This window comes from Molothrus ater, chromosome Z, assembly GCF_012460135.2.
Source record: "Molothrus ater isolate BHLD 08-10-18 breed brown headed cowbird chromosome Z, BPBGC_Mater_1.1, whole genome shotgun sequence".
Taxonomy (NCBI): domain Eukaryota; kingdom Metazoa; phylum Chordata; class Aves; order Passeriformes; family Icteridae; genus Molothrus; species Molothrus ater.
This window is the reverse complement of record NC_050511.2, coordinates 11,248,992-11,274,765: the sequence shown is the minus strand read 5'-3', so window position 1 is coordinate 11,274,765 and position 25,774 is coordinate 11,248,992. Positions and strand designations below refer to the sequence as shown.

Below are 25,774 nucleotides of genomic sequence, written 5' to 3'. Positions count from 1 at the left end.
AAAAGCTCCCTGCTCCTCCCACATTACAACATGAATTTTAGGTTTGTCTCCCCAGTGAGGAAATTCAGGAATTATTCTTCCCTTCTTTCAATATTTTCTGCAACAGTAGAAATCAGGTTTAGGTCTAGCAATGTAACTGTCGAAGTGTTTGTGCATCAAATATGTAGACTGTTCACAATTGTTCTAGTCATATAATCCTTAAGGTTGACAATGAAAAATTATATCCTCTTCATTATACCTTCAGACAGGAAAATCTGAAGAATTACTGAGTGCTCTTGGTTGCCATGGTTTCCCTCCAACATCAGACTGCGAGGAACTACTGATAGAATATCTAGAGGTAGAGGACAGTGAGGATCAGCAGCTCATGCCAAGTCATGACACTCCAAGTAAAAATGCAAAAATTATTCTCAAGGAAACAGACAGTGACTCAGGCCGAGGGAGCTGTGATAGCCCTTCTCTCCTCCCTGTGAAGTGCAGGGAATCCCGCAGCCTTCCATCTACTCTTCAAACACAAGATGTAAGAGCTAAAGAAAAGAAAGGGGGGAAGGGGAGCTGGGACACTCGGTGTGCGGCCTCGACCTCAGAACAGAAAACACTCCCTTGTGAGAGTATAAAGTCGTGCACATGGCTGGCAGCTCAGTTACCCAGTAATCAGGCTGCTATGTTTGCCTACCACAGCACTATGGAGGCATTCAAGATAACACTGAACACCACAAATGTGAACACTTCACCAGTTTTGGTGGGAAATGAAGAAAGTCGTCAATCGCTATATCCTATTGCTGAAACTGTGTATGATGACCTGGAAAAGATAAATGAGATGGAGTATACCAAAACTGACCAAACCACAGTGCAGGTCAGACAAAATGAACATGGTAACAAGTCACCTTTCCTGAATCCTAAACTAATGGACTATGTAGAAGTTCATAAAGTCAGACAAGATGAGGAACCAACACTGTTACTGAAACATAAAGAAAACAATGGAAAGACCAAAAAAGGCACTGTTCCAGGAACCAGCAAAGAATATACCAAGGTCTCAACAGTTGTGGACCATCACATTTTAGTACTATTGCCAGATCAGCGCAGCCAGAACACACCTGTATCTCAAGAACCTGTACCAGAAACATCTCAGAACCCTCAGGAAAGTCAAGCTGAGAAGAATACGAGCTACAGCACGACAACTCCAAGTGACTCCAGAAGAGACAACAGTGGATCAGACTACATGGATCCATCTTCCTTTATGCCCTCCTTTAAATAACCTCTTAGTACAGCACATACTTAGTAGTTACACACAGTAAAACAAAATCACATAGCAAACAGCTCTTCGGAAAAGCCTAGCCTCCAAAAGCCTATCCTCCTATGTGCATTGTACAGGTAATAAAATAATCTGTGAGTTGAGGTAATAGCCATGGATGTAAATCCTGTATTACTAGCACACATTTCTGACAAAGGGAAATGAGGAAATGGGTCTTGTGTATCATGAAAAATACTCTGTAAAATAATTATTCAGTTCTGCAAAACTTTTGTTGGTTGATGAAGCCTGAGGAAATACCACAGATTCAACAAAGATGGAAATTGTTATGGGTGAGTCAGCAAACCATAGCAATCTGAGCAGTTCCTCCATTAGATAAATCATTGCACAACTGTATTCTTACCTACAATGTGTTTTCTTCTGAATGCATTCTGACACTGCATTGTTTTCTTTATCTTTCTTCTCAATCCTCGAGAAAAAGGAGCTCTTGTACATGACAAATCATATACAAAAGCAAATATATTCTACAAATGGCAGTAAAATAACAAATTATTCTAAATATATTTTGTTTAGTTTCAATGTGACAGAAAGCTGCATCCCATTCATATCCTAGTCCAGACAAACCAAAATGAAAAAGAAAGCAGGATAATATATGATATACTGCCTTACTGTATATAATACACAATTTTACTTTAATATAAGCCCATGTTAAACTATGTATTTTTAAAGGCTATTTTTCTATTACCAAAAAAGAGCAAAATGAAATATTTTTTAATTGCCCAATGCTATTTAGCTGCTGAGGAACTTTTCTCTTTCCTTCTGCTGAGGCATTAACAAGTAAAGCTATAATTTCTATACAAAGCATAAAATTAAACTTTATACTAATTAAGAATATGGAGACATTTTTAAACTATATTTCTAATATATTAAAGATATATTACTATTTGAATTGTAAATTATTTGTTTCACAGGTTTTTTATTACCCGTAATTATATAATTAAAATAGAGTTTAGGTTTTGAGACCCAAGGTTCTTTCCCTTTGGATTTGTACTCTGATGCCATTTGTAAATGACATGGGGCTCTCCTGTATCCTGCACTTTTCTCTGAGCCTGGAAGTAAAATTTGAAGTCATATTTTTCATAATGAATTTACGAACATTAGTTTTGGAATCAGCCTCCAAGGTCTAATTCAGACCTCCACTGAAAAAGCAGTGGGAATGAGGAGTCCATGTACTTGGGCTGGTCATGTGTCCCCAGAACAGCAGTGGGAACAGCAAGGGTCCATTATATCCCACGTAACTGAAGACAGAATCAAAGTTATACTGTAGTGGCTGCAAAGTTGCTCTGGTCTTCCTTCTTGAAACAAAAGTTTGATTGACTCCAGAAAAGTATGATCATATGATGACTGGCTAAAAGTGGGCTAAGTATTTAGCCAGCATCTCTAGCTTCAGGGGAAACTGGAAACTTGAGATGAGGTAATGATCCTGTACCTGTGGAGGGGAGTGTATTTGATAGATGGGCTCTCTTTTGTTAGTCTCCTTCCTGAACAGCTTTACTTTTCTCCATATTTTTATGATTTTATGCGCAGAACAAGCCTTCCTGCAGTATCAGGTACTTATTGCAGAGCCAGATAAAAGAGAATTTCAGATTTTGAAAGTCCCAGAAGGTCATATCTAATTCAGCAAATCAGATTCTCACCCTTTACCTTCAAAGCCCTGAAACTGCTCAAGCACAGGTTGGTGGAAGCACCTAGCCTTTGCAGACATGGCATTAAAACTTAACTACTCATCTGTGTGTCTATAAACATACATGGTAGTGTAGACTGTAACATTAGGGTGGCATCAGATTTAGAGTCTGTCCTCTGTACAGGCAGCTGCCCAATTCCAGGGGCTGATCAGAGCAGTCTGGATGCTCTGCTGAAGGTGGGGGAAGGCATCTTAGATCCCTTAATTCAACCACTTATTTAACACATAAAGACATGAAGGGGCTACTCCAGGTACCAAACATAAAACTCAGTTATAGTTAATTGACCAATTTTACCATGGATACTCTGTCTGTAGTATACCTTACAGATTTCTAGAGATGCTAGAAGTACTGCAAAGAAACTCTTGAGTTATGAGGAATGTGTGTGTAAGCTGACAACACACTGTGTCTGACAGTGTCTTATTAACTCTTCAGTTTTCTGACTGAATCTAACAGAGCTAATAGGATCAGACACATTCCTCTTTCTTTACACAGATAGCTCTGACTGTGTTATTTCCTACACCTAGTGATGTGCATAAAGATAGGCTGCTACAGGCCTTCTGGGATGTATCTAGTAATGCACGGAAGCTGTAGTATCTCATCAAGCCTAGAGCGTAAAGATGTTCCTAATAGGGTAGATTTCTAAGTTAGAACACAGTGACTACCCAGACATATGACAGTAACAGGCTGTTCCCACCATATCTTTTACCTGAAGTTACTTCTCACCTGAAGCAAACAGACACAACAGTTAGCAGATTTTAAGTGTATGATTCATCCTGCCTAACTGTAGGCATGTGTGCCTCCAATAATCCACACAGAAGGAAAGTCAAGGAGTTTCTCTGCTTTGTCATAAATGAATACTGAAACTGTAAAATACTTGTAGCCTAAATTACTTTGTGTGGTGTTGAGCATCTCCCACCTTTGCTCATGAATGTCTCAATATGCCAAATCATCATGTCTCCCTGTGAAAAGGGAAAGTCAGCTACAGTGGAAAAGGGGCATTTGCTTTCTGCTTTGAAATGTTGGGGGATTTGCTAGCTAAGTGTAATTTGAGCACATTGTCATAAATATATTTAATTCTTGAAGCTGAACAAATGTGCAGATAGAATAATTTTCCCTTGAATTTGCTTATATTTTCCAAAACACCTTGTTCCTCAGTGGCAGAGCTTCTGAAAGTGACCTTAAACATCTGAAAGTACATTAAAAAAATAAAATACTAGTGTTCTGTAGAATCAAAATAACCTTCAGCTAAGTATTTGGTCCTTTGAATTTTCAAATAATTAATTTTTTCTGTTTGCAACAATATTTTTCTTGCAGGTCTTTAAGCTTTTCATTAGGAAGTACATGAGTTTTTGCAGCAGTTCTACAGAGTCAATCAGTATAAAATTATGGCACACCAGTGGGGAAAAACAGGCTCTTGATACTTCCTTTGATATCCAGAGGGATGAACAGAATTTACCCCTCTAATTCTTGCACAGTTAGTCAAATTTTTCACTTGGAATAATTATTTCAAGAATGTGAATGATATTTTCAATGTCAAAGTTATCCACATGTCATTTATAGTGTGAACTACTTTGTAATGGCATAAAAGCCCTAAAAGGTAGCATAAAGACTCTTCTACATAATTAGTTTTACAAAATCCCTAAAATTGAACATTTATATTTTATTTAATTACCTTTCCTTCTGATTCAGACTAATTTTATTAACATTTTTTCTTCAGTATTGACAAATATGATTCATTACCATACAGTTGTTTACTAGATTTTTTTTTACCAGAGACATATTGGATGTACAATTTTAGTATTTCTGTGTAATATTTCAGACTTTAGAAGAAATACAAACTAATGAATTGGCATGTGCTCACAAAGCTCAGTATCACACATGATGAGGACTTTAGGTTTGGTCTTTATGATACTATGTAACTACAAAGATTTTTTTTTAAATGCAGTGAATTAACCTGATATAATATTAGTAAGAGGATGTATGTATTTATGGAACAAACTGTAAAACAAATATGTAATGATGATTTATGTCAAACCAGTGAATTCTGTAGTATACCTGTTTGTGTATCTATGTTTAAATGGCTGAAAAATAGACAGCTGCTTTAAATGTCATTCAAGTATCCAAAGTGTAGTAGCAGCAGGTGTTCAAAATGAATAAGCAGAATTTTTTGTGCTTTCTGAAGCATTATTTATGTGGGGTTTACATCATGAAGCCTGTAAGTGTATTTCATAATTTCATGGCAACTATAAACTGATCTGAAGGTGTTGTGCAAGGAAACTGAAGTCCTGTAAGCCACTTGATAGACATCAGACATCTTCTACAAAGCCGTAAAGGCAAATGAAGTAAAAAAGCATCATGAGATCAGGCATCACATTCTCAAATAATTGCTACCTCTGAGATTTTTTTTTGCTCCCTTTAAAAGGCAAACAAGAAAAAGCATTTTGCTTTGTGTGTAAATTTGTGACTTGATCTATCAAGAATTTTAAAATTTTATTTGTAAATTCAAAATATTTTTGTTAACAAACAGCTTGTCGTGGAATCATCACTTACATGGCAGTGGTAGTATGAGGATGGAATATTCTAGATGTGTAGCAAAATTAAGTGTTTTTAATATGGGGGGAAAAAAAAAACCTAAAGAAAGTTCTACTTTGTAAGAACATCCTTGGTGCCCAGATGGGCAGTCAAGCATCAGTCCCATTCCTGACCTGAAAAGTTTTTTGCCAGTATTTGTATTTCCAGGTCACTGGGACTGATCTAGCCAATTTTCCAGAGGTGCTTTCATTCTGGATCTCAGCTATGGAACTTGGTATTTATCAATAATTGCTATTTAGAATTACCTGTTTTCAACTGATTTCCTAGGAAGCAAACCTTCCAGTTCTGTCTCTAAATGAGTAAAAATGGAAAGCCCTGCTCTCAGCTATCTCAAACAGTCGCACTAAAATCAGGCTCCAGTTCCTGTGGGTGTGGAAAGATGGACTGAATTATAACAATTTTAATAACTTTGTGGCTCAGCCTTGAAAACCATTTTGAAACAAATCAGGGAATTTCTTCATTTTTCTGGTGTATGTCAAGCAGAAAAATAAAGATGCCTAAATACATAATACATGGGGATATAAAGAGCTTAAATATCATAGAAGCATAGAACAGTTTAGGTTGGAAACAACCTATAAGGTCATAGAGTCCAAATGTTAACCTGGTCCTGCCAAGTTCACCACTAAGTGACAGGGAGAGGGACAAGACTGCTGCATGTGACAGAGCAGAAAAGGAGTACAGTCACTATGGGATGCTACATGGTAGATGATGAGGGAAAAATGCATTTTGACTACAGCTGAAAAGCAGGGGGGAAGACGAGAAAATGGAAGGGAAAGAATCAAATATAAGAATAGACTGTAAAACGTGAGCACTAGCAGAACTGAGAGCAATGATAAATGAGTTAGTGAGGGGGGAAAAAAGGAAGAGAAGAAAATACTTTAATATCAAAAGTGAGAATGTGCACAGCTACCTAGTATAGTCCACAAAAGCAGTAAAGCGTTATGGTTGGCAAAATGCTGAAATCAGCTACGATGGATCAGCTGTTTCATATGAGCAGAAAAAGTCCTATACATGAGAAGTGGTCATTCTTTTTCTGCCAGTTACGGGATTTTTCTTCCCCCTATCTGACATTGGTCCCAGGCAAAAACAAAACTTGAAGAGCCAGGCTCAGCATCTGATCTGACACTGCATTTCCTACATTCCTAAGGGAAAAAATCAAGAGAAATAAAGTGCACCACACTGCTTTTATAAACAACCTTCTGTTTTTCACACAGATAGACAGGTGAGATTTATTTATCCATTTACACTGTCCCACACATATTTCTACCATCCTTAAGCATTGTTCTGTTTTTATTTAGTATATATAATTCAATGGCCTGGAAGTTCCAAGAGAAAAAAACATTTTGGGGATATTACTAAGCAGCCTCTTGGAATTTCTGGGCATTGTTTCAGTTTGTACCTGTGGCAATGTACCTGTTAATACTTTCCTTAGTTGGAAAGTCTCTGTCTTGGTAATAAATTCTGAAAATTACCAAGTTAGGTTTAAAAGACATCTCTTCAATATGTTACATTTTTAAGAGGCACTATTATATCTGTTGGAAGTAGTTAAGAAAAATACCTGCAGTAGATGTGTGGCCTCTTAGAGTGCTAATATGCTAAGAGCTGATCTTATACTCAAGATGTTGGTGCATAGAGCAGTTAGATATAACAAGGTCTTTTTTTATATATTCCTCTTTTTGGAAGGTTTTTTGTCCTTTTCTACTCGGTGATGCTGCTTGTCTTGGATCTTGACATTATTTAACTATTTTTTTTTAACAATGCTGCTTTTGGATCTATTTTTTGTGAGCTGCTGAGTACTTTCACCTCATTTTGACATCAATAAAAATTGGAAGATTTCATTTCAGTTCCTGCAGTGGTTAGTTTCAGCGACTTTTTAGAGGATGCTGAAAATCATTGTACAAGTGACTTGTAGAAAATTTTCCTTCAGTAGGATGCAAAACTAAAGAAAGGCAGATTTTTCTACAGACAGAACTACAATGATGTCATAACACATTTTTTAAAATTTGTAATGCTGTAGACTACTCTTAATTCTCATCCCTTTGTCTTTCATTCCAAAAGGGAGAGGAAACTACTGCTCAGCTATACTTAGAAAGAGCTCCTAGGCTGCTTTAGTGTTGTATATTTTTAATTTTGGAAAGTAATTTTTTCTGTTCTGACTACAAAAACAGTTCATCTGATATAATATAACCATCAGTTCTTATATATGTGTTATATTGCTCAGAGATACTCAGCACTATCTTAGCTTCTGAAATATTTTTGTTGTTTTTGTGTATGTTTTAGTCATTGTGTAAGATACAGCAGTACTGAGGGCACTGTTATGAAAAAGTACAGCCCAGAAAAAATGTGTTAATCATAAACTAATCGTATTTGTTCAAAATTCTGATGTGCTACTAAGTGAGGGTAAAAGTCTGTGTAACCTCCCTTGCCTTTAATTGTGCCAGCAGACTCTCAAAGAAACAAAAATTGCACCTTCTGAATAATTTTCAGAATAAACTGTATATTTTCAGCAGAGAAAGAGATGACCCAATACTTAGAGAAAACTTATTTCCATTTGCATAAACCATTTCGCTGGTAGATTTGCAATACAAGCTAGGCATTTTTTCCACTTCAGTTTCAAAATTTGTATGCAATGTGGAACATGAGAGGTTATTGCAGTGTCATTACTGTAGCAACAGAATGACTTTAAGCACAATTATTCTATGAACCGGATCCAAATTTTTTTTGTAAATTTCTAAAATACAAGAAGTTGTAAGAATCAGATTTCATATATTGTATGTACATTTTTTGGAGAATACTGGTATAAAAGTAGTTGCTCAGGAATTCTTCATTGTTTCTAAGTGTATCTAAAAGAAAATGCTTTCAAATACATTTTTTAAGTTCTTAATATTGAAAATGCTGGCTTTACTAAAATCTGTTAGTGTTTTCACTTGTAAGATCAATATTGTTATGAGGTCTGTAGCTTTCTGATGAATTTTTTGATCTTTTGTCATTGTAAAATCTCTTTGCAATGGTGTTCGCATTTCAGTTTAATAAAAGTTCGTGAATAAAATTCCAAGATTCTGTACTTCTTCATGATATGCAACATTTCTACTATATAATGTACAGAAAGAAAAAGGAAAATCCAGGCATCCAAGACACTCTGTAGGGCAGGATTCTGCTGTTTTCCATGGGGAAAGCTCAATGATAGATATTTAACCAATTTTGGTGCACTAAGTAATTGAGCAAGGTAACACAGATGACTCACATGCCTCGTCACAACTTATATGTTTCTTTATGGATCTTCATGTTGATTTAAATTGTATTTATCATTGAAAATCAGGAATTTGTTTAGCAAAGGTAAAGTTTGATCAAGACAGGTTGAGGGTTGTGGGAGTCCTAAAGTGTGTAGGCACTGCCCTGGTTACTAGAGAGTATTCATCTCTGACACTTTGCACCAACATTGGGCAGTTTTCCTGCAAAACTAGAGCTGCCCCCCAGGATACCTGGGGTCAGTCTTCTGTCTTAGGAGCAGGCAGGGTCATCAAAAGAAATGTGAAATACCTCTCACTGCCAACTGTGTCTGGTTAAACTGTGTGCCAATTTCCATTTCAGGAAAGGCCACCTTGACCCTTGATTCTTAAGTATTACAAGGATGTTCTGGTTTTGGCTGGGGCAGAGTTAATTTTCTCCACAGCAGGTGGGGCTGTGTTTTGGATTTGTGCTGAACACAGTGATGATAATAGAGATGTTTTTGTTGCTGCTGAGCAGAACTTACACGGAGCCAAGGCCTTTTCTGGGTGGGTGGGAGACTGGGAGGAGACACAGCTGGGACAGGTGACCCCAAGTGACCAAAGGGATATTCCAGACCATGCTCAATGTGAAGTACTGAGTAAAGACAGGGCATTTGGAGCTATGGTGTTTGTCTTCCCCAGTCACCATTACTAGTGACAGGCCCTGCTCCCCTGGAGATGGCTGAACTCCTGCCTGACCATGGGACATGGTGAATTAATTCCTTTTGCTTTGCTTGCATGTGTGGCTTTTGCTTTTCCTATCAATCTCTATCTTGGCCCAAGGGTTTTCCAGCTTTTACCCTTCCCTTCCTCTCCCCATTCTCACTGGTGGGAGACTGAGTGTGTGGCTGCCCAGGGCTTGGCTGATGGCAAGTAATGGAGAAAGGAAGCAGAGCTTCCCAATTCTCCCATCCTTGTAGGAGGTTGTGCTACACCTCTTCCCTGAAAAAACAAGGGAATAAATGGGTCATCAGCCTAGAGAGGTTAGCCCTCAGCATATCTGCCACTTTCTCCCCATCCACCCAGATGTATTTAACATAACACAATTCACAGAATCACAGACTGGGTCAGGTTGAAGGGCCCCACACTAGGTCATCTGGTCCAAAATCCCTGCTCAAGCATCACCCCAGAGGACACAGCAGAGGACTGCATCCAGGCAGTTCTTGAGTATTTTCTGTGAGGGAGACAGTCTTCTTTAATCTGTGTGTGTGATTGTGCTCTTCCACTGCACGATCACACACACAGTAAAGATTTTTCTCATGTTCAGGTGGAATTCTCTGTGCATCAGTTTCTGCCTGCTGTCTCATGTCCTGCTGCCTGGTACCACTGAACAGAGCCTGGTCCATGCTCTGACCCCTCCCTGCAGTCACTGACAGACACTGATGGGGTCCCCTCTCAGTTATGCCTTTCAAGGCTGAACAGGATCAATTCTCTCAGCCTTTCCTCATAATGGAGATGCTCCAATCCCCTGATCACCTTTGTAGCTCTTTGCTGGACCCACTCCAGGAGCTCCATGTCTCTGTTCCATGCATGTCCCTCCATGCTCCAGAGACCAGCACTGAGCACAGACTCCAGGTGAGAGACCTCACTAGAGCTGAGTGGCAGGGCAGGATCACCTCCTTTGAATTTCTGGCAGTGCTCTTCCAAAGGCATCCAGGATTCTGTTGGCCTTCCTGGCCACACGGGCACAGCTGCTCATGCACAGTTTGGTGTCCACCAGGAGCCCCAGCTCCTGCTCCACAGAGCTGCTTCCCACTAGGTGGGGCCCCAGCCTGTGCTGGTACCCAGGGCTGTTCCTCCCCAGGTGCAGGACCGTGCATTTTCCTGTGTTGGATTTCAGAGAGTTCTTCTCTGACCACCTCTCCAGCCTGTCGAGGCTCTTCTGAAGGGCTCACGGTCAAACTGTGTCAGAGAAAGACTCGGGATGGGACAGCGCAGGTGACACTAAGGGGACAGCACTAGATGACACGACAAGAACACCACGGGATGACACCAGGGGACAGCACGGGATGACCTCAGGGGATGGAATGTGATGACACCGGGGGGACAGCAGCACACGTGCTGGGGCCGTGCGCTGCCTGGGCGGGCGGCCATGGCGGGGCGGCTGCGGCGGCTCGGCGGCGGTGAGGGAGCGGCGGGGGCGCTGAGGGAGCGGCGGGGGCGCTGAGGGAGCGGCGGGGGCGCCGAGGGAGCGGCGGGGCCGCCGAGGGAGCGCTGAGGGAGCGCTGAGGGAGCGCTGAGGGAGCGGCGGGGGCACTGAGGGAGCGCTGAGGGAGCGGCGGGGGCGCTGAGGGAGCGGAGGGAGCGCTGAGGGAGAGGAGGGGGCGGCGGGGGCGCTGAGGGAGCGGCGGGGGCGCTGAGGGAGCGGAGGGAGCGCTGAGGGAGAGGAGGGAGCGGCGGGGGCGCTGAGGGAGCGGCGGGGGCGCTGAGGGAGCGGAGGGGGCGCTGAGGGAGCGGAGGGGGCGCGGGGACGCTGAGGGAGCGGAGGGGGCGCTGAGGGAGCGGAGGGGGCGCTGAGGGAGCGGAGGGGGCGCCCTCCGGGGGCGCGGCCCGGGAGCGGCCGGGACTCCGCGCAGCTCGGGAGGGACGGCAGCACCGTGCCTGCGCGCGGGGTGGAAGCGCTTTTGGTGCAGCTGCAAATCCCTTGGAAAGAGTTCCAAGGGTAAAGCTTCCTTAACTCATGGGTTTTCAACTACTCTTTTGAGAAGAGTCTCTTGTAGATTCTATATTCATTAGTGTTGTAAGGGACGTGCCATTGTGTCTAATTAATTTCAGGAAACTTTATTCTTCAGTCATTTACATTTCACATGTGTTTTAACCTTTGGCTTTTAAAAACAACTGTGTAACTCTCAGTAGTTAGTGTTCTAGGTGCAGGAATAGAGTCTCTTGAGATAACTCCTGGCAGAATCACAGGATGGGTCAGGTAGGAAGGGACCACCGTGAGTCATCTGGTCCAGCCTCCCTGCTCCAGCAGGGCCATCCCAGAGCACCCGGCACAGGATTGTGTCCAGACGGCTCTTGAATATCCAGTGAGGGAGGCTCCACAACCTCTCTGGGCAATCAGGTGCCTCTGATACCTGCTGAATTGCATGGGCACTTCAATGAAAGGCAGGACAGTGTGATGTTCCCAGGATTTTGGAGCAAGGATGGAAGATGGCAGCTGGAGTTGTCAGGGCCCTAAGCACAGCTCGTGTCCCCTGAACAGCCTCCCCCAGGGCTGTACCCCTTGTCCAGGAGCCCTTGGTTTCATCTCTGCCCCATTCAGTCTCTGCCTCAGCTGAGCCTTGAGCCTTGCCACCAGCCCAGCCCCGGCTCTGTCTCCTGGATGGACCTTGCACTTCTGCTGTGGCCTTGTGTCCAGCCCTGCCCTGGCCCCATCTGCTGCTGCTCCTGCCTGGGTGGACCCTGGACCTTGCTCAGCTCCATTTATGCAGGGCACTCTCAGTGAGCCCAGCTTTGCCTCTGCCCTGCTCCCTGGGACTGCCCATGCTGCAGTCACCCTGGGCACCTGGCTGCATAGCATTCACCCACTGCTTCCAGACAAGAAATTGTATTAGAAATAGGTTTTATTTTCAAAATAAAAATTATTCTTCTGTCAAAATAGAAGTCCATGTGAAACTGAAAACTTGAGTTTTAATGGGTGAAACATAAACCCCTTTCTTTTAAAATGACATATATTCTGCCTCTTACTTATTTTTCCCAAAAAAAACTTCTCAGACCAAAAAAAACCCTCCGAAATTTTCTGTGACTGTAGCTCGTGTGTTCATTGAACAAGTTTATTGAGCAAATCTTTTAGGTGTGAAGTTTGCCAAGTGTTTCATAATTCTTTTACTATTTTATAGTTGCCTTTAGGCAGCAGAAATGGAAAAGTTCTCTCTCCACACAAGCAAAAATGCCTCCTTGTGATTTTGTACCTGAAAAATATGAAGTAAGTCATGCATACTACACTGAATTTAAATAAAGCTTCATTACTGGGTTTGGGTGACAGGTTCATCTGCTAAATATGATTATAAAATTTGCTTCTTTGGGCACAGCCCAACTGCTACAGCTAGGATATAACCTGTAAATGTACCTGTGTGACAAATCTGTAATTTGAAAACATTTTAAGGAAGAGGTTTGTGCAGAAGCACAGCTTTATTTCAAAAAGCTGAGTTTCAGAGGTTTGTAGAACAGCCTTCTGTGTGCCAGAATCTGTTACAATCTTAATCCTGTAGACAGCTGTGTAATCTGTGTGCTCCACACCAACTCCATGAGTCTGGATCTTTGGAAGGCTGGGATGGATACTGACTGTTTTATTCCACTCAGTCCTATACCTATGAACGCATGCAGAAGATCCGTGAACAAAATATTGCACCTTCACTGAGAACATACTACAAGAGGCCATTGCTGCTGCACCAGGGACATATGCAGTGGTTGTTTGATCATGAGGGACGAAGATACCTTGATCTCTTTGCTGGAATTGTCACTGTCAGTGTTGGACACTGTCACCCGTAAGTATGTTGCTTTTTGATTTATGGTACAAAACCCAGGAAGAGACACCTATGCTTGTTTTGTGCTTCATTAATGTACAGCACTGTGAGCCTGAAACCAGAATATAACTTACTGAATTGACATGTATCACAGTTCAGTTTCTGCTACATTTTGAAGGATTCATTAATTTAGTCTGCTTGTTCCTCCATCTGGCGCACGGTGCAGCATCTGCGTTTGCAGAATCAATAGCAGAGAGGTATGTGCATGTATGAGTGAGGAGTCTGTGTGGAATTCCATCCCTTTGTCTCTCCCTTGCTACATGCAGGAAGGTAACTATGGCTACCCAGAAGCAGCTGGCTCGCCTGTGGCATACCACCAACATCTACATGTACCCAGCAATCCACGAGTATGCGGAGAAGCTAACTTCTCTTTTTCCAGATCCACTGAAGGTAAATTGCTTTTGACAGGAGCAGGGCCTGGTGAAGTGGGTCTCTGTTTATAGGAAGTATTTATTAAATAATCGAGAGCCATGATATCTCTAGAGAGAAAATCTGTATGGGGAATAGAGACTGTCAGTTAAAGAGCACGAGGGTGCTCAGGGCCTTTTCTTCAGAACTAGCTGTAGACATAATATCCCCAGTTTCTGTTCTGTTTGTTTTCTCCCTTCACTTGTCACTGCGAAGAGGCATTGCGGGCTTAAAAATTACTTTGGAGGAACAAAGAAGATGTGTACTATTCTGACATATAGCTGACCTTAATTTTTTTGATCTCATGAAAATCCACAGTGGAAATTGTTTGACAATATTTTGTGTAGTATGTGTAAATGTTTACCAACATTTAAACAGATAAATCACAAAAATGTCATGTTTCATATTTAGTGAAACAGTAAGAAAAATAACTTTTGTTCTTAGGTAAAATAAATTGGTGATAAAATGAAATTGGGCTAGCAGAAGACCATTAAGCTATTGCAATCTTAAAGATGGAAGGAAAGATTTAAATGTCCTGTTTAGTTTGACCCAACACTTTAATTTCTCTCTATCATAAATCCATCTTAGAACAACCTGTAAATAGAAACCTTTTGAGATTTTTCTGTACCCTCCCAGAGCACATCCGTTGGATCTTTGTTCTCATCTGTAGCATTAGGGCAACGCTAATTTTATCGTGGTGAGGTCGCCCTGTGGCAGTGCTAGGCTAGAATTCATCGTGTTTCTAAGGGACATGGTCTGATGCCAAAGAAGAAGGGGGTGTTTTTGTGCTGTACTGATCCCAAGTGTTCTCCCACAGGTGGTTTATCTCACCAACAGTGGGTCAGAAGCCAATGATTTAGCTATGTTCATGGCAAGGCTACACACTCGTAACTTTGACATCATCTCTCTCAGGTAATGCTGACACAGCTTCACAAAACTACTCTGTGTATGGGATCGCTCTCTGTGTGCCTAAAACAAGAAATAACTGAGAACTTTTCACCCCAGGTCTGCAGAGGAGAATGCTGTAAAATTACTGTATTTGACAAAGAGGAGTAAATCAGGAGCTGAAGTTTTCATATAGCATGTTAGGACTAGTTTGCAATAAAAATGCAACCTGCAATTTTTGCTTGTGTCACCTAGAAAATGATCTGATGTCTGTGTTCAGGGTGTGCTTTGGTAGGCTTTTGTTCATGGCCAGACCAAGACTGAGCAATTGCTCCTTTCTTCCTCCATTTCCCTTCTGCAGTGCCCCTGTGGGTGCAAAGGTACCTCTGGAACAGCAGTGCAGTGAACCTCAGCGGGGAACTGCTCTGCTTGGGAGCTGATTTTTGTTTTGTTTGCTTTGCAGCCTTGTTATTCTGTCAGGGCCCTGAACCACAGTTCACTGCACAGGTACACAAACAGCTCTTCTGGCTTAATGACAGGCACGGATGTGGGCTGAACACCAGTACACTGTAAACACCAGCATAAACAGTTCCCTTTACTGTGCAGCCCAGGGAGCCTCAAGTATTAGAATAAATGGCTGTGTTAATGAAGAGCTGTATTTTTCTGTTACTGCGTTCAACAGAACATTGGGTACCTACCTTGCTTGTGTATCCTCGCTAACCAATTTTGATTTGTATATAAAACTGACAGCAAACCACCATTTAGTTTAATGATTGGCAACACCTTTTGGAGACAGCAACTGTTTCCAAGATTCAAAAGACAGAGATGTTTGCTCTGTAGGGATCAGGTGCTACAGTAGAATTTCATGAGGCACGGTCTGAATCACTGTTGGTTCCAATGATTGTACTCATCTCCTCTCAAACATTTCTTCACAGCTTTTATATTTGAAATAGCAGTATCAAAAGGCAGTGCAAAAAATGGCAGTAGGAATCTTCTTCGTTTCAGTGTAAAAATGCACATTTTCCCCAACAATTTATATCTCAGAAGCATGCCTTCTCAGAACTGATATTACTCCAGACAGTTCTCAGAAATGAGTGATGTTGATCTGCTTTGTTTTTTTTGAGCAGAGGAGGATACCACGGAGGCAGCCCTTACACGCTGGGCTTGACATCTCTGACTTCTTATAAGCATGGTGTTGCCAATGGCTTTGGCTGTACAACTGTGAGAATTTTTTTTTTTCATAATCTGGGTAACTAACAGTTTATTTGAGTATTTCAGCAATTGCTGTTTTCTGCTCTCAAGCGCTTTATGGCCACTAATCAAAACTGCAGTGTAGCAGTTTCTGCTGTGTAAATTCAACAAGAGCCAGAGTCCCCTTTTCTTCCACAGATAGTTTCTTAGGCTAATTTGGAGTTAGAACAACCATAACACAAGTGGTCCATGATTTGCAGTTCTTTAGTCATGCTTGATGTTTTCATTGGAGTCTGTGTAAGGAGCAAAATAATGTTCTGAACCCATTTTTTCAAGTTTGTTTTGTCAGATCTGTGCAAAGAATTTCAGATGGTCTGGAGCAGATCCTTCACTATAATGAATGGGAATCCTATCTCAGCAAGACAGGAGACACACCTGTTAAGGAGATCCACTGAGGTTAAATGGCAGTATGTAATGTCCCTGCCCTTGAGCAGATTGGAGTAACTTTCTGTCTAGAAGCTGCTATTGTTGACTCCAATAGTTACAGGTGACAGCCACGTTATTAACCATAGGAAGGCTCATTTACAGCAGCTTCCCAGCCTATCTCAGTGAGTGCCCTAATTCATGTGGTATTTCATCAGCAGCAGGATTAGAAAGCTGGAGTTTTCTCTGTTAGATATGCCTGCCTCACTCTACTTTGCAGATTTTGTTCTTATTTCAGATTACCAAAATACTACCAGAAGCTCTTAAATGCTGGCATTACCTTTAGGTAACCAATATCCTAAGAATGAAAAAAGGAATAAAAAATCAGTTGTGTGCTTATTGATGGAACAGTCTAAATTTTTGATTCCAACACTGTCTTGGTTATTTGGTGTTATCCCCCTAGTGTTCTTCACACAAGTTCCTTGAATTGTGTTTGCCCCTTGATTCTAACAGCTGTTTTTCTGTTTTGCCATTAGTCATTAGATCAAAAGATCTCTTAGAAAGCCATCATCAAATCTATAGCTATTTCTCTTATGTCTGACAGACAATGTTACCAGATGTTTTTCGTGGTCCATGGGGAGGCAGCCATTGTAGAGATTCTCCAGTGCAAACTGTTCGAAAATGCAGCTGTACTGAAGGTTGGTCCATGACAAAAATTTTTGGATTACAAAATACTAGTGAAAATATGTTATGATTACCTCCTCAAGCAAAGTAGATGTCTGGTTCTGTTTTGCAAGGCTGAACCAAATGAAATATTGCAGATTATCTCAGGACCCTGCATCCCTATGGGAAAAATGTGGGACAGATGACACGACGTTCTCAGATTTCTTCTTGAAATCCCAGTGTTTGTTTCCAGTATTTGTCATGATCAACTCTGGAAGCTGTGGAACTCATTTCAGCACATCTGGAAGAACAGAAGTGTTGATGGTCTTTTTTGTGGTTTCTAAAGTTCTGACAGCTTTCCAGCTTTTATATTGGAATAAGGCAAATAGTAAGGACAATCAGCAATAGGTGGAGGTCTTACATGGGGCAAGATGTTCCATATACAACACAGTGTGAAATCTCTTCTACTGCTGTGCAGCTAAGAACAGTTCCAATCAGTTTTTCTACTGTTTCAACAAGCACTTTTTATTATTTTAGTTCATATGGACACATAACAGAATGGTTTGTTTTTAGCTTTGCTGTCCCTAGTGGATGGCAGCATTAGCCATACTAATTGTTCTGTTCTTTATCTAAGCACAGACTGTATTCTCCAGAATCCTCCTACCTGCACTAACCATGGAGTACACATTTACAAGAAGAGACTCTCTCCTTTAATGTTTAGCTTTTTATTGTTCATTTGAGAGGTGGTATTTACCATGCAGTCACACAACACTTGTTGCTTAGATGCAAAGTTTCATGTTTTGAAGCTAGTTTTGTTCATGTGAAGTAAATTCCCTTCAAACTGTTTCCCCTGTAAACAGGTGCATGTCTTGCAAAAGACCAGTACATTGAACAGTTCAAAGATACTCTGAATACTTCAGTGCCCAAGACAGTAGCTGGATTTATTGCTGAACCAATCCAAGTAGGTAATTTGCCATTTCTCAATTGTGATAGCACAAGTAGTGTGAAATAAATACTCAAATCTGATATTCTTTAGCTGCAACCTGAACATAGATGTTTGCTGATTCTTACTATGATTTTGTAATGCTTTAAACACTTTAAGTGTTTGAAAGATTAGATGCACTGCCTTCAAATTTCAGCTTTTGTCACTGACTTCAATGGAACTAGGATTTTTCTTGTGAAATTAAACAAAGAATCACGATTAACAGAAAAACATACATTTTTTTTCTGCATTTAAATAGTGAGTGTGATGCATGCTATGGTTTGGTTTCTATTATCTCCTTTCAATTTTCATTATTATTTCTGTAAACTTTTAACTCAACCTCCTTCTCCCTCTTCTCGTCATGTTGTCCACTACATTTTTAACAGCTGTCCAGCAACTGATGGCCACAGAATTCATTCTCCAAATGTTTCACCCTACATTCACAATTGCTTTTGACATGGGTCTTCAATAGGAAAAATGAGAATTTATCCCGGGCAAGAGAAACAATGTGAGAACTGTGACTGCAAGGGAAAACTGGAGCAGTTGTCTGGTTTTTACTGTTTTCTAAGTACTTATGTACTTGAGTCTTAAAAGCTGTTCTGGTCCAGGTGGAGGGAAAAAATTGAATTTCCAAGGCAAGTGCAAACTGTCAAGGTGAAAAGACATTGAGAAGGCAATATTCTAAACAAATTAACCAAAGAAGGAATTTGAATTCTCTGGTTAACTTCCTCATCAAACAGTTCCTGGGTTTTGCTGTGTATAGATTTTCACGGTCCTTGTTTCAGCAGTTTGTTGTTAATTGACTTGGTCTTACAGTGATCTCACAAGCATTCCTGCCAGCACAACCAGCGGAGCAGCAGGCAGCACTGTGGAATGGGAATGCGTGACCTGAGCAGGAGCTTTCTGAAGTGATTTCATTGCTGGAGCCAGAAGCTTGTAACAGCAGTCCTGCTGTTACCTGAGGGCTGCTAGGTTCTTTTCTCAAGTAGAATTCCTGTTTCCTTGTCTGTTCCTGAAAACATTGTGTTTCTCTCTTGGCAGGGTGTTAATGGAGCTGTTCAGTACCCAAGAAATTTCTTAAAGGAAGCTTATCAGCTTATACGGGAAAGAGGGGGCCTTTGCATTTCAGATGAAGTGAGTCAGATTTTTTTACATAAGAATTCTAGAGTAGGGTACTTCTGAAAGTTGTCCTAAAAGAATCCAGGTGAAGCCTGGAAATAATCTAAGTGAAATGTGATACACTTCATAGCTTAAGTTTAACACAGTGTTAAACTGCATCTTTCCAAGCATAGGAGCCTCCCAGTTTTTACTACCTTTTTTCTCATGTTGGGAAAAGGTAACATTTGTAGCAGACTTCAGTCCTTACCTTCTGGGAGCAGTAAATTTACACAAATATGCGACAATAGCAGTAAGTAGCAACAAATGCTACTTGTGATGGAAGATTTGTCAAAATAACTGTTCCTTTTATGAGTGTTGTTGACACACATAGAATACAGAAAATACTTGATTGCTGTACCTCTGCAAATATGTTTTAGAAGTAGAATTTTCTCAGCTAAAACAATACTACAATAGTATCAAATGTGTCAAATGTTTTTACATTTCTTCTCCACTTTGAAATGGACACTGCATCTTATTTGTGCATCTCACCAGGCCTAAGACATGATGACATTTTATCACATGAAAGAAAAACCCAATTACAATAAATAGCATTTTGTGTAGAACGATCTGAATAAGGGTCCTAATACAAGTTGACTCCAGATACAGTTGCTGTTTAATGCAAATCAGTAACAATAGAAACACAAGAAAAGGAGCTATATCATAAAGTGTGAGAAAGTGATGAGTGTATCTCTGAATTTTTTCTTTGAAAGGTACAGACAGGATTTGGACGCACAGGCAGCCATTTCTGGGGGTTTCAAACACATGGTGTGGTCCCTGACATTGTTACTTTGGCAAAAGGAATTGGCAATGGCTTCCCAATGGCAGCTGTTGTTACAACAAAAGGTATAAGTGTTCTGTTCCACTATGATCTAAAACAGAGTAATTGCAAAATATAATACAAAATAAGTACTGGTGGAGAGATGTGTGTTTAAAAAGCTGAATGTTACTTAAAACTTTTTCTCAATCTATCTTTTGAGAATTGAGTTGGGTCCTTATTGCTTCACCTGTTTTACCACATGTGCTGTATCAGTACAAAGCTGTATTTGAATGGGTTTAGTTGTATAACTGAAGCAGGAATGAACATGTGAGTGGTTTGTAGAGCTGGTAAAAGAGCCTGGAAATCCTCACTGAATTCACTGTTTTACTGATAAATATACTGTGAATAAATAACCCAGCTGCTTGATTCCTACAAATGGCAGGCTCAGTCTAGGGAGGCTCAGTCTGTCTAAGCAGTTGAGAGCATATGTTAGAAGCATGACTTTTAAAATTAGTTTTGTTTTGGTATCTGCTAGGCAGTATAATTTTTGGAAATACTCATATTTTGCACAGACTGCTTCCAGGAAATCTTGCTGTGTTGTCTCCAGTAGAATCAGAGTTGAACCACAGCAAATGAAATTGTTGTTACAGTAACAAATGTTTAAAGCAATTCAGTACGGTTACCAAACAGGGCAGAGGAGGCCACCAAGATGATCAGAGGGGCAGAGCACCTCTCCAAAGAGGAAAGGCTGAGAGAATTTGGATTGCTCAGCCTGGAGAAAGCTTTGGGGTGACCTATTTTGGCCTTCAGTGCAAGAAGAATGGAGAGGGACTTTTCTATTTAGAAGAGCATAGAGTAACAGGACAAGGAGGAATGGCTTTAAACTGAAAGAGATTAGGTTTAGATTAGATATGAGGAAAAAACTCTTTACTGTGAGGGGTTGAGACAGTGACACAGGTTGCCCAGAGAAGCTGTGGGTGCCCCATCCCTGGCAGTGCTCAAGGCCAGGCTGGTTGGGGCTTGGAGCAACTGAGTCCAGTGGAAGGTGTCCCTGCCCATGGCAGAGGGGTCGGAACTGGATCATCTTTAAGGTCCCTTCCAACCCAAACCATTCTGTGATTCTATGATTCTGTGATTCTATGAATGGAAGGAGTAACCAGTGTTGTTCTTTTTCTTTCAGAAATTGCAAGTTCCTTGGCTCAAAACCTTCACTTTAATACGTTTGGAGGAAACCCTTTGGCCTGTGTAGTTGGAGCTGCAGTTCTTGACGTAGGGAGAACATTATATGAATTTACCTGTACCACAAGATAAATTGTATCAAAAGATGAAAGTTGCACATATAAGTTTCTATGTGGGCAATTTTTAAAATAACTGAGTAAAGTGCATAAACATATGCATGTATACGTGCCCCAGTGTGTCCCATACACAGGAAAAAATCCTGATTAATTTAATTGCAAAACTTTTCAGATCTCTAGAAGGACTAGGAGCCCTGTAACTATGACTTCAGAATCATCTTTTTCTCCCTTGGGCTCTCTACTTTGTTAATAAAATTGTAGGAGAGAACTTACTGAAAAGCCTTAGCTAATTCTTTCATAGCACTATACAAATCCACAGCTAAGAAAATCTATTTTCTGGCATACATGTTTAACAAAATTTTAGGCTTTATGCTTACTTTATGTTTTTTACCTTATGCTTAAAAAAACTTTTATGATCAGACAATTACAAATACCTAAGGTCAAAAATTCTTCTGGAAAAAAAAATTACCTCATGAAAAAGAAAACAGAAAAATGTGCAACATATTTCACTTATTATTCAGTAGAAAATCAGTCAGTGGGTAGTAGGTCACTATTACAAATCAATTTGTCTTGATTATGCACAGAACATTCATTCCTGAAGTGCACTTCATTACAGCAGACACTGTTTCTATTCGTGTTGCTTTCCTGAGTGGTTTGGGGGGTTTAAGCTATTAAGAAGATGGATGATTGTATAAAGAACCCATGTTTTGGGGTTTTTCAACTCCGAAATAACTTGGAGACTGGCTCTGAAATAATTCCAAGGAAATTGTTAGAATCAGGAAGAATAAAATGGAGTTGAAAGAAAAAAAAAGTAGAAACAACCACTTTATCTTCAGTAATTACTTTTAAATGTAATTTTTCTAAATGCAGATGTTAGGTTCATCTAATGGTCTGTATGTAGGTGGTGTATGTGCCTGCAAATAAGAAATCTGATTAAGGAGGACAGTGTAAAGAATGAAGAAAATACTGTTTTTAAAAAAACATGTTGTTGCTAAATATAATATATTATTCAAGCTGTTCCCTGCCTAGTACACATAGATAAGCCTAGTCAAATTGTATTCTTCTCATGATACTGAAAAAAGTTAAAACATTCTGGTAAGATTTTGAAAATAATCCTTCTGGTCAGGTATTTTCCAGTTACAAGTACATGTGAGCAGGAATTACTGGATTAAATGTAAACATTAAGAAAAATGTGAAAAGTGACTCAGAAATATGAAAGTATTATGGGCAACTGTATTCTGATGCTGTGATCATCACAGCAGTGATGTGATGAGTTTTTTGAGCAGTGAGGTAGCCAAGGAACATAGCAAGGAAGTGAGATAAATATAGTGACAAGCTCAATGGGGATTAACAGAATGTGTTGAAAGCTTTTCGTGCAACACTGTCATGGTACTTCATTTTAACCAGGCTATTGAAGAAGACGGTCTACAAAAAAATAGTGATGATGTGGGAACATACATGCTGCTGGAGTTGGCTAAACTACGGGATAAATTTGAGATTGTTGGAGATGTCCGTGGCAAGGGACTTATGATTGGAGTAGAAATGGTGACAGATAAGGTTAGTGACTTCTTCATTCCTTTCAATTTACAGTGCCATTTCAATTGAAATAATAGAAATAGTTCCTGTTAAAAAGCAGAGAGTGCAGTGGGAAAACACTGCTCTGGCTAAAAATGAGCCAGAACATTCCATCATTCAGCTATTTCACAAGCTTTGAGTAAACAGTGACATGCACCTTAACTGCACAGGCTCATGAGAGCAGGTAAGTTATACAGCTAACATTTTCAGCTAGAGTTGGGATTTGTTGGAGAGACTGGAATATAAATCTTTGTCACAGAACTAATTTAGAATATCTGAGTGAAGTTTAGTATTTCCTATCCTCAGGACAGCCGACGCCCTCTTCCAGCTGAAGAAATCCATCAGATCTGGGAGGACTGTAAAGACATGGGGGTTCTGATTGGCAGAGGAGGGCTCTACAGTCAGGTACTGAACCTCTGGTTATAAATAAAGCTTATTTTCTTTCCTTGTGAACTACATCTCTGCTTCCCTCAAGTTAAGTTAATTTAGTTTAGTAAATAAATTAGAAAATGTATACTCTTAGGAGCCATCTCTGTTTAATACTGCTTATTTAAAACTGGGCAAGAACTATATGATTCTTTTCAAATATTCTGAACAAGCTCAAAGCTTGGAGTTTTCCTTCAGAGGGACAACATCCCCGAGAAAACCAAGGTATGCAAGGTATACAGTCTATGCAATTTAGAAGAACTCAGCAATACTCAGGAACAAGTCTTTGCACAGCTTAGGTTATCACCTGATACATCAGTACAAAACTAGTAGTTCTTTGGGTCTGGGGAGCTGGGTAATGTTCTAATTCTATGGCAATTAAAGGAAAAAAAATGGTGTTGACAGCAAGTTGAGCAACAGCACAGAAGAGAGAGTTGGATGTGAAGGCCATCAACCCACAGCAGCTGACAGTGTACTCCATGCTGTAGCCAGGACACGGCACCAGCTCCCTGCAGCACTCATTTAATGGCAGAGAATTGCCTCAGGGCTGGCCCCTCAGTGAAGCCCTCTGACAGAGAGGAGGCAGCTGCCATGTGAGATGGATGGAGGGTGGCTAAAATAAATCAGACACTGTGTCTGTTACCTCATCACTCCTTCCCTAAGTCGCAGACCAAGAGGCAGGTAACGAGTTGAAGCTCAGTGCAGTAAAATCTCATTCTGTCTGATAAGAGGGCTGTTTACCTGTGAGTGTTTGCTTCAGCAGGGCTGTGGGTGAGAAAGCCCATTACTCTGCTCTTCCTGTATTAAGTCCCGTGACATGAGGCCAGAAAAACCTGAATTAAAGATTCTTATGGAAAATAAATACTCTTGGAAACATAGATTAAACATTCAGATTTAAGAGACCACGTTCTTGACAAGTGTAGCTGTACATATAATGCTTCCTGACCAACATTTCCAGCTATAGCACCCTAACTACAATGTAGTATTTAGTGATTCATTCATAATGCATTCTCTTAAAAGCCTTTAAAAACAGCCTATAATAAAAAAGCAAATCGGCTGACACAATGGGAGAGCCTGCCACTCTCAGCAGATACTACTTTTCCCTGTGGTAGAGCTGCAAGAAAGGAAAATGCGTCTGTCTCTGTTCTTTCTTTATACAAATGCATCTAAGATTTTACTGTCTGCCGAAACAGAGCTGCAGACACGACCTACTCTACTTAGGTCTTTTGTGGAGGCAGTTAGGTTATCAAGAGGCGGTCATGAGTCAGATGCAATTCAATGCAGTCAAGTTCAAAATTGCTCCATTTCAAAGTACATTTATCATAAGCCTCGGTGCCTACACTGCTGTTCTCCTTTTTTCCTCACTTTTTTGGGGCGGGAGTGCTGACCCAGATAGGCTGCTTGAAACCATATTCTTTCCATGCAATTTGAGCATTTCTTTTTTCTTTTTGTTCTCTCTCCTCAGACATTCAGAATTAAGCCTCCTATGTGCATTACTAAGAGGGATGTCGACTTTGCTGTGGAAGTATTTCGTACTGCTTTACAGAGACACATGGAAAAAGCAGCTGCAAAATAGAACTGGTTTGTTTCCTCACATGAGAGGCACACACAATCCTTGACACTTGCAACCCAGACTGGGCACTAATCTACCCTGGAAAATAAAATCACAGTGTGACGATTACATGCTTGTTCAGTATCATAAGAGCATTCTGACTGATACAGTGTTCAACAAAGATATGGTGTAATCTGTTTTGTAAAGCTACATTTCAGTTCTACAGTGCTGATCTGTATGAACTGCACACCTATTTTGCCATTATCAAAAAACCCTGACTGGATTAACAGGGTATCAAATGGAGAGAGAGGCAGGCATGTGTTCTTCTTTCCCCAGTGAAAATCCTATCAAAATCAGTAATTTTTAGAAAGAGTGACAGAAAGAGTTGGGAAAGAAATTTCAGAGTTAAAACTGTTTACCCTGCCTACAAGGACACACTGTAATTAGACCATTACAAAAAGTTTGCAGACACTTGAGATGTTTCTAATTACAGTAATTATTTTTATCATGGGGATAGGAAATCCAGTCATCACTCTCTCCAAAATACACTTCTCTTTTCCTCCTGCTGCTTTTGGGATTGCACAGCACACCCATTAATCATTTTGTAAAGGTGCAAACTCTGGAAAGTGGAATAAAATGTTCTTTCTTACATAATCACTTTTTAATGTGTAATGTCATTGCTTCCTTCAGTTTCCAGTAAAAAAAGTAGATGTTGTGGACAGTCAGCAAGAACTGTACGTTTATCATTTTACTTTTATTTCTATTTTAATATTGGAAAAATTCCTTGACCCAATAAAGCACCATGTAAGTTTGGGGGAGGAGAGTATTCTGCCAGTACTTCAGAGGAACTTTGGTAACAGAGTGTCAGTACCTCTCCAAATCTTACTCCATGGGTCCTAAACAATATTGTACAGCCTTTGCTGAGCACTGCCTTCTCCAACTCCCTTCATAACTCCTGTGTACAAACCAATTCCACTGCAAAATCAGGTATTTGTTAACCCACCTTTTTTTTTTCCTACTGAAGATCAGGGAGATTATGCCTTTAAACAGAACCGTAATGCCTTTCCTTAGAAAT

The 25,774-nt window shown here is 40.4% G+C and overlaps 2 protein-coding genes across 2 annotated transcripts in view; both read left to right on the top strand.

Moving 5' to 3' along the window:
- The window catches only part of PRLR (prolactin receptor), a 95,744-nt gene extending 87,103 nt beyond the window's left edge, over positions 1–8,641 (top strand). The window contains exon 14 of the mRNA XM_054517949.1: positions 245–8,641. Coding sequence (XP_054373924.1) covers positions 245–1,255 — 1,011 coding nt within the window. The 3' untranslated portion in view covers positions 1,256–8,641. The remainder of the gene's footprint in view (positions 1–244) is intronic.
- A 2,306-nt stretch (positions 8,642–10,947) lies between these two features.
- AGXT2 (alanine--glyoxylate aminotransferase 2) lies at positions 10,948–25,353 on the top strand. The gene is made up of 14 exons (XM_036402542.2): positions 10,948–10,978; positions 12,698–12,783; positions 13,161–13,345; positions 13,651–13,774; positions 14,610–14,704; positions 15,805–15,898; positions 16,896–16,989; positions 17,815–17,915; positions 18,978–19,070; positions 19,805–19,937; positions 21,032–21,120; positions 22,554–22,703; positions 23,028–23,126; positions 24,613–25,353. Exons 1-14 carry the CDS (start codon positions 10,948–10,950, stop codon positions 24,721–24,723), a joined length of 1,485 nt encoding a protein of 494 aa, XP_036258435.2. The 3' UTR covers positions 24,724–25,353.
- The last annotated feature ends 421 nt before the right edge of the window (positions 25,354–25,774 follow it).

Coding starts and splice junctions, on each gene's coding strand:
- AGXT2 (XM_036402542.2), top strand. CDS start 10,948: ATGGCGGGGCGGCTGCGGCGGCTCGGCGGCG. Junction 10,979..12,697: donor GCTGCGGCGGCTCGGCGGCG/GTGAGGGAGCGG, acceptor ACTATTTTATAG/TTGCCTTTAGGCAGCAGAAA. Junction 22,704..23,027: donor TAGAAATGGTGACAGATAAG/GTTAGTGACTTC, acceptor TCCTATCCTCAG/GACAGCCGACGCCCTCTTCC.